Source organism: Gossypium arboreum, chromosome 12, assembly GCF_025698485.1.
Source record: "Gossypium arboreum isolate Shixiya-1 chromosome 12, ASM2569848v2, whole genome shotgun sequence".
NCBI lineage: Eukaryota > Viridiplantae > Streptophyta > Magnoliopsida > Malvales > Malvaceae > Gossypium > Gossypium arboreum.
Genome location: NC_069081.1, coordinates 108,174,327 through 108,182,795, shown reverse-complemented (window position 1 = coordinate 108,182,795; position 8,469 = coordinate 108,174,327). Strand labels below are relative to the sequence as shown.

The 8,469-nt window shown below is 27.8% G+C and overlaps 1 protein-coding gene across 2 annotated transcripts; it reads right to left on the bottom strand.

Moving 5' to 3' along the window:
• Positions 1–1,585: 1,585 nt before the first annotated feature.
• Positions 1,586–3,624, bottom strand: LOC108465934 (myb-related protein 306-like). 2 transcript variants are annotated; one of them, XM_017766314.2, is made up of 4 exons: positions 2,981–3,624; positions 2,581–2,710; positions 1,870–2,489; positions 1,586–1,745 (listed from the first exon to the last, which is right to left on the bottom strand). In XM_017766314.2, the coding sequence occupies exons 1-4, from the start codon at positions 3,111–3,113 to the stop codon at positions 1,720–1,722; spliced, it is 909 nt and encodes a 302-aa protein (XP_017621803.1). In that variant the 5' UTR covers positions 3,114–3,624; the 3' UTR covers positions 1,586–1,719. The 2 variants fall into 2 exon arrangements, with proteins under 2 accessions (XP_017621803.1, XP_017621802.1); XM_017766313.2 differs by having other exon boundaries at positions 1,586–2,489; positions 2,981–3,584.
• Between the last annotated feature and the right edge of the window lie 4,845 nt (positions 3,625–8,469).

Genomic DNA, 8,469 nt, shown 5'->3' with positions numbered 1-8,469 from the left:
TATAAATGAATAGTGATTTCGGACATTTAAATTAAGGACCAGGATACATGAACATATCTAATTTGAATCTTAAAGGTTGAGACTTTCGCTATATATTTCAAAATTTAATACCATCCAAGTGGTACTATACAAGAATCACAAGTAGCATAAATATTAAATAGAATTAGGTAAAGTCCATAAGTTTTTCTTTTTCTTTTTCTTTTTTAAATATGGGTAAGGAAACAGATAATCATGAATTGAATTCATGATTCATCTTGATGGAATATTTAAATTTAATGCAGTCCTTAAAAAATAGTTAATCATAAGGTACATAATTAATTAGTTAAGATTTTATTTGTAGTAATACTTTTACATTAATTTAAGGTTAAATATATAATTCGGTATTTGAGTTTGATGTATTTTTAATGTAATTTATGTAATTTTTGTGTTTTTTAATGTGGTACCTATATTTGATAAAATGATATATTTTGGTACTGTAGGTAACAATATTAAATGTTTAGTGTTTAATTTGAGTTTTAAGATTTATTGATAAAAGTTAATTATTAATAATACCTTTGAAATTTCATGATTTTATTAATAGAATAAATTTAGTGTTAATTATGAATTTGTGTTTAATTTGTTAAAATATAATATGATGGCTATGAGTTTTTTTTTTGAACTTTTGATGAAAGTTAATTACTAATATTAATTAATTATAAATGTTTAAAAATTAACACATTACTTTTTAAGTATCAAATAATTTGTTAAGTTTATAAAATAAAATTACTTATATACACATTTTAATCTTTTGATACAATGCCTTTAATAGACAATTTTTCGGTAAACTACAAAAATAGTCACTTTTGTTTGCCTCATGTTACATTTTAGTCACTTATGTTTGAAATGTTACGTTTTAGTCACTTATATTATTATTTTGTTATGAAGTGATCACTCTTCCGTTAAGTTCTGTTATCTTCCTAACGGTAATCCTACGTGGCAGTCCAACGAGATATTACTGAATCTGCTAATACGTACTTCATCCGAATGAATCTTTATAGTTTACCCCAATTTTTTCTCATCACAATTACAGTTTCCAATCTTATTACTACAATAATTAATTACATTATCACCACTATTTTTAACTTCATCGAAATTAATAGTATTGATCATCCAAATGAATCTTGAAAAACTGATAAACAAACACCAAATATTATATTAAACCAAAATTGTAACCTACTAACACAGTAACTTTCAACCTAATACGATAAAGTTGAAGATGCCCTAAAGTCAGTTGTTTGCAAAAGCCTTAATTAAAATATTAAAAAACTAGTCCTAAATTGAACAAATAGCTAGAACACCAAATTTTTTTTTTCTAAAGATGGTTATTGATTGATTTGTTTTTGGTAAAGAAAGCTGGTTTTTATTTGAAAATTATTTCGGTCCTAGTTCTTACAGGAACTTTGTAAACTTGAACAAAACCATGTTATTGTTGTAGGTGTTTTTAAAATAGGTTTAAGTTTACAAAGGTGGTTTAAGAAGGAGAATCGAAATTAAACCCTAAGTCTAATTTTGAATTGCAAGAAGAACTACAAAATGAAACTCCAAGTTAATTAGTATATAGGGATTTCTAGTTTATTATGATCCAGTACATATATATAGCATAATAATAATATAGCTGTAATTTACACTTCTTGTTTCTTGCTTCTTCCCAGATAGGGCTGTTATCTTCCTGCTTATAAACTATAGAAAGAAAGGCCTAAAAAAACCTACAGACACACCAAAAAGAAACCCTAATTAAAACTTTGATGCGTTATATTAATTTAGTTTTTCAAAACAAAGCAGCACTATCTTGTAAAGACATGTTAATTAGGTCATCATCATGAGCCTGACCTGAAGCATCATCCAAGAGCCATTTCTCTATCAATCTGAGATTGGGCTTGCTTTCATCTTGGAACACACTGTTCTCGGCCACCGACACAGATTCATGAGAAATATTGTCTGAATTAGAGGAGTTGAAGGTTAAAAAGGAATCAAAACCCTCGGGTGTGGCTTCACTCAACGCTCCTTCATCACTAGAACTGGAGTTCTGAGTCATTGTTTCGGCCGATTTTGTTTGACGAGGCGCAGGTGCGGGTTTGGGTGGATTCTTCATCCAGTTCTGGAGCAACCGTGATATGTTCTCAGCACTTGATGCATAAGTAGTAGATGATTGAGATTGAGCTAGTCTTAAGTAAGGGTGAGAGAGCTTGAACTCAATGGAATTTGTCAAAGAGTTTGGTTTATCAAGGGATAAAGCATCAGAAAGGGCCTGTTTAGCCATCCTGATATCCGTTTGAAGCCTCCTCTCCCACTGCCCTTTGGACACTGATTGTGCAGAAGAAAACCCCTCTTGATTTTGGCCATCAACGCCTGTTTCAACCTTTTTCAGCTTCTTTTTCAAATGGGTGTTCCAGTAATTCTTTATGTCATTATCTGTTCTCTGAGGAAGATAGGAAGCTATGGCAGCCCATCTGCACCCCCCCAAAAAAAAAACAAACACTTCAAGTAAGAGACTCTCTCTCGAGAGAGAAAGAAACAAATATTTTATGATCGTAATCTTACCTATTGCCTAAAAGAGCTTGGAGATGGATGATCATGTTCTCTTCTTGTTCAGTGAAGTTACCACGTTTGATACCTGGCCGGAGATAGTTGGTCCATCGGAGCCTGCAACTCTTGCTGCATCTCAGCAAACCTGAAACATCAACATTAAAAAAAATCATTGAAGGAAACCAAATCCCTAATGAAAAGACCAAAAGTTAAAACCCCCCACACACATCTGAAAGGAGAGTAATGGAAAGAAACAAGATGAATTTAATGTTAAAAAGGAAGAGGCCTGTATATTTATTGCACCTCTTTAATGATCCCAACTAACACCCCAAACGAAAAATATGGAAAAAAGACCAAGAAAAGGGGATTGAAGTTAAAACTTGGAAGCTGAAAAAGAGTGAAACTGATTACATACCAGTATTAGTAGGAACAGATCTCCAATTTCCTGGACCGTGTTCTTGAATATAAGAGACCAATATGATATCTTCTTCAGGAGTCCATGGTCCCTTCTTCACACCGATTTTGTCACAGCAAGGAGGCCTACCCATCTTTCCACTTAAATTTCTTCTCTCTTTAGCACAAAGCTTAAGACCAACTTGAAGAAGAAGATTTGATTCAATGTTTGAGAAGCAAAAAAGGGTTATGAAGGATTTAAATGTTGATGTAATTGGTATGTGAAGGAAGAGGGTTTGAGATATAGCTAGGTAGATGTTGAAATCTGTTTTTTTTTTTGTGTCTACTATGTAAATACCCTAAGAGAAATGGTGGAGACAGACAAGGCTGAAAGGCAAGGGTTTGGTTTGGTTTGGTTTGGTTTGGTTATATATAAAGAAAAGAAGAGAGAAGAAGAGAGAGAATAGAGGCTGACCTGATTGATGGGGTAAAAGGGGTTTTTGCAAATTAAAAAATAAAAAAAGAGAGTCAAAACGGACATCACGCAGCATTTACTCATTGCTTGCCAAAAGTCAGCCTATGGTTTAGACTCTTGCTTTGCCTCTTAGCAGCTTTGCCTCTCAAAAACCGTGTGGCATTCATTGTCGGGTATGCTATGCTTAGACTTGGAGGTGCCACCGATTAACACTCTCTTTTCACTCTTTTTTTTTTTTTTCCTTTTAGCAATGAGACTTTATCTTGTCAAGGGAAAATTTGTGCAGATACTTAAATTTGCTAATCATGATTAAGTTATTTATTTTTACGATAACTTTAATTTTCTCATTCACATGTAAATAAATACTTACGTGTAATAATAAAGCATAGAAAAAGGATTGTATGAAACAGTGACGCCATGTCATCTGTATCCCTTTCTAATAGTTTTATGCCACATCAGTATTCTTATTCTGAATTTCAGGATTTTATCCTGAATTTTAGTATTTTAATTTAGATTTAATTTTTTTCCGGATAAAATCCTAAAATTCAGGATAAGAGTACTGATGTGGCATAAAATTATTGGAAAGGGATATAGATGACGTGGCGTCATTGTTTCATACAATCCTTTCCCATAAAGTATATTGTACTTTTAATAGAAAAGTACATATATGAATTTTAGAAATGATATTATTAAGAGGAGTAATCATAAGTTTTAAACATAAATTATAAAACAGACACAAAAAAATTAAAAAAAAAGTTATTAACTTTTCACTAAGTTGGCAAATTTGAACCATCTGATAAATTTTAAATTGGTTAATTTTGAATGGAGCCATTTTTTTATAAAGAAAGTGAATGAGATAGGAGTAAGGTGAATTTTTTTTTTGGACAATGATATAGAACTGTTATGGTAATTGTTTGTCCCGTACTACCTTGGTTCACTATATGAAATTATTATTTTACCTTTATATATTTATAACTACTAAAAAGATAAAAACGTGCAAATATATTATAAAAAACTCATATGTTTTATGCTGTTATTGAAATTAAATATTTTTCTTAAAAACTGTGTTAAAATATTTATTTTCCTTTAAAAATTAAAATATTAAAATATTTAACAAAATTAAATCAAAATGGGATGAATGAATCCCACATTTATAAAGGTGACAATAATTTTAAAATTGTACATTTATGATAGAGCGGGACGATGGAATAGATTTCACCCCAAAAACTTCTATTAAACTTGTGTCAGTGCTATGCGAAATGGATATACTAAAAAAAAAGAAAAAAACAAAAATATAATTTGAAAAAACAAAAATGTCTAAATATATAAATGTACACAATTTCAAGTCTACTATTATGTTTAAGCAACATTCATAATTTGCATATGCATCAAAATTCAATAGCTATGGTGAAATTATACTTTGCATGTTACCCATTATTTTTTAGTGACACGTTCGCATATAGATATTGATATAGCCTAGGTTTTATTATTTTAAAGTGTTAAAACATCTATAAGAAAATCAAAATACATAATGGTAAGTTTAGCTGCTTAATGCTAACTAAAACATTGTTTTCTTAATAATATTTGCATCACAACCCGCATGATAGCATACATGTGTGTCACACTAACATGATATTATTTGTCTTATTTTCATAAAATTATAAAATATATTTAAAAAAGATTTCAAATTTCAAAAATTATAAAAGCTGATGAAAATTAAAAAAAAGAAAAGAGAGCATAAAGTACATATAGATTCTCATGTTATCATGTTTAAAAATTTTAACATTTTAGTTAGTATTTTCGTAAAAAAAAAAAACAAATCAACTTATTTTTAAGGGCTTATGGTCAAATAAGACTATTTTAAAAGGTAGAAGATTAAATTTAATTAAAAATAAATAAGAATTAAATTGAAAAAGACATAAACATTAATAATTAAATTTATGGTTATGCTAAAGAAAAGTATATAAGTTTCCTAAAATTTAATAAGCAAACATGACCCGATTGCTTCTTTTTAGTAACTTGTTAAAGAATAATGATAAGATAAATATTTGATATATGGTATTGCATAAGTTTTATATATTATCAACGAATATCAATACAACAATATCATCATGAGTGAAATAAAAATAAAAATAAATTATAAAAATATTAATAATTTTATTTAAATATAAACTCTAAACCAAAAAATAAAGCAAAAGATAATAATGATAATTAATATTTGATTCAGGTTAAATAAAATGATAAATCTACTATTTTTATTTTTATTTTTCTAAAACTGAGATGTATTATTCACTAATTATACATTATCAAAATAAATTTAAAAAAGGATGGGTTTACTTGCTTAATTATTCGTCAAAGAAACTCTCCTCCAAATAGAAGTAGAAAATTCATTTTAAATTTGAAAGAAAAATAGATGAAATAATTTTTATGAAAAAGAGTGTTTTGTTAAGGCAATAATTACTTAATTTGGAAGGTAGTAGTGGTTAGCCAAGTTTTTATTGAATTTACCCATCATCCACTAAAAAGGGTTTATTTTCATATTTACATGAAATAATTATCATTGACAATAAATATTTGGCAAATGTCAAATATTTTTATTAGATAAAAATAATGTTTGGAGTCCTTCTCAAGCAATCAACATCCTGATTATGAAAACCTATATTATTAGGTCTAAGTAAGTAATGGCCAAAAAATGTTGTTAGCAGCCAATTATAAACCATAGATATACTCTTTGGGGAAAAATGGTTCAACTTTCAATCTACACTACACTCATTGCTAACTTTCAATAACTTGTTTTCTTTAATATACAAGAGATATGATTAAGAGTAATTAATATTTTTATTAATTTATTCTTTTTCATACCTTTAATAATCTAAAATTTAAAATAATCTGATAAATTTTTATCTATAAAAATGTGGAAAATAATAAGTAAATAAAAGTTATTTATCACCTTCTTTCAATTAATTCAATTCAATTTTATTTATTTTAACATTATATTATCTTAAAAATTTTACATTTAAAATTTGATTTTACTTAGAATAAGGATGAATATTTAAAATTAAGGATAAAATATAAAATGATTTTTTCATAATTTATAATTATATTTATATTTATCAAATAATTTCTAGTTATACTCTCTACTTAATTTTAAGTAATATATCAAATAGATTTCATAACTTAAAACCACTTAACTTTTAATACTTAATTTTTCAACAGTTAATTTTCATTTTATCAAACAACAATTAAGTTAAAAATAAAATTAAGAATTTTTAGGAAATATTAATTATTAAGGTTTAAATTTCTAGAGATTCCTATACTTTTTTAAATTTAAAATTTAGAAAAATTGAGTCATCGTACTTTGATATTTAAAATCTTGGTTTGTCTATCTAATTTTGTCGTTAAAAGATATTGATGTAATTGTTAAAATGGTAAAATAATTTTTTACCCCTTAACATTTACAGTTTTTGTTAATTTGGTCATTATTCTTTAAAGCTACATAAAAATTTAAAATTAACTTCTTTTTTCATATTTTAAATAAAAAACATAAAATTTATAAAATATACTATAAAATTAAAAATTAAAAAATATTTAGAAAAAACATATTAAAATTATTAAAATAGAAAAAATTCAAAAATATGTTATATACTCTTTGAATTGTAATAAGAGGTATTCATAGGTTGTGTGTTTAAATCGGTTAATCGTTTGAACAACCCTAGAGATAAGTATATTTTACCCTAAACTTAAGGGGGTTAAGTGTGTTTTGCCCTAATTTTTAATATGTTTCAACTTGGAGACTATAGATACTCCATTTTGGCTACTAACATTTTATCTCTTCTTAGACGTAAATATTATTATATTTCTGGAAATTACACTTCCAAGATTAATAACAAAATTAACTCGAAACAAATAGTCTCTTGTTTATAATAGTTGTTGTTCAAAGCAACCATTGTATGCGAATAGCTATGTTCGGAACAACTATGTCCAAAATAGGGCTTCAGGCTTCAATTTAGAATAAATGTGATATAGTGTAGCTATCTTTTGAAAATAGCTCATGTTGAGAACAACATAGATTCTTAATATCTCCTATTTACAACAATTGCATTTCAAAAATAACTATGTTCAAAACAACTATAGTTTGGTACAACTTCTATTTAGAACAATGTTTTTAAGAAGAACCATTATTTAGAACAAACTCTTTTGAAAAAAAACATCACCACAAAATAACTCTAGTGTGGAACCACCTCTACATTGAGAACAATTATGTTGAGAACAACTCGCATTCGAAACAAGTCAAAATAACCCTTATTCAAGAACAACTCTTGTCTTGCATTCAAGAGATGTTTCACAAAAGATATTTTATATGGTACTACTTCATTAAAATAAAAGAAGTGGGAGTAGCCCTAAAATATGACAGGGTCCTTAGATTGTCTTCACTCTTAGGATGTTCCAAAAAGCTTGGCTTCGTGGATTAGATATGAAGATAGTTAAGAGGTGTCTTCTTAACCTTTTCTTGTCACATCGAGTACTTCTCCCTTATTCTTTCAGAAATATAGTGAACTCTTGTTTACTATTCATTGGTACCTTCACTAACAAAACTCTTCACTTATAAAATGAACATGAATTCCTTTTTAACATACAATATCATTCATTACTCATATTTAATGCTTAAATTTGCAACTCCCATTCTTGGACACTATAAATAGGAGCCCTCCATAAATTGTGAGTGGACTTTTGACACTTTGACATTCTAACTCTCAAAAGCTATTTCTAAAGCTCTCTTAGCCTATTCATTTTCTCATCCTTGTTCTTAGCCATACATAGCCTATCTCCACCTTACAAATCATCGATTGTCATTGTGATTGGTGTTATTAGATATGCTCCAATCTTTCTCTATGCCTTTTCTCAGTAAATCTTGTTCACTTGTTTGCAACAATTTATCTTTCTAACCAATAACCTTCGCTATTAAAAATAAGGTTAAAATATGCTTCAAGTCCCTATACTCTTCATATATTTGAAATTTAGTCCATTGACCTTTA

What these genes read in the sequence shown, in the direction of transcription:
- LOC108465934 (XM_017766313.2), bottom strand. Translation starts at nt 3,113, where the DNA reads ATGGGTAGGCCTCCTTGCTGTGACAAAATCGGTGTGAAGAAGGGACCA. An exon ending in ATCTGTTCCTACTAATACTG is followed by an intron (nt 2,711 to 2,980) that starts GTATGTAATCAG and finishes TTGATGTTTCAG; the next exon opens with GTTTGCTGAGATGCAGCAAG. An exon ending in CAAGCTCTTTTAGGCAATAG is followed by an intron (nt 2,490 to 2,580) that starts GTAAGATTACGA and finishes GGGGGGGTGCAG; the next exon opens with ATGGGCTGCCATAGCTTCCT.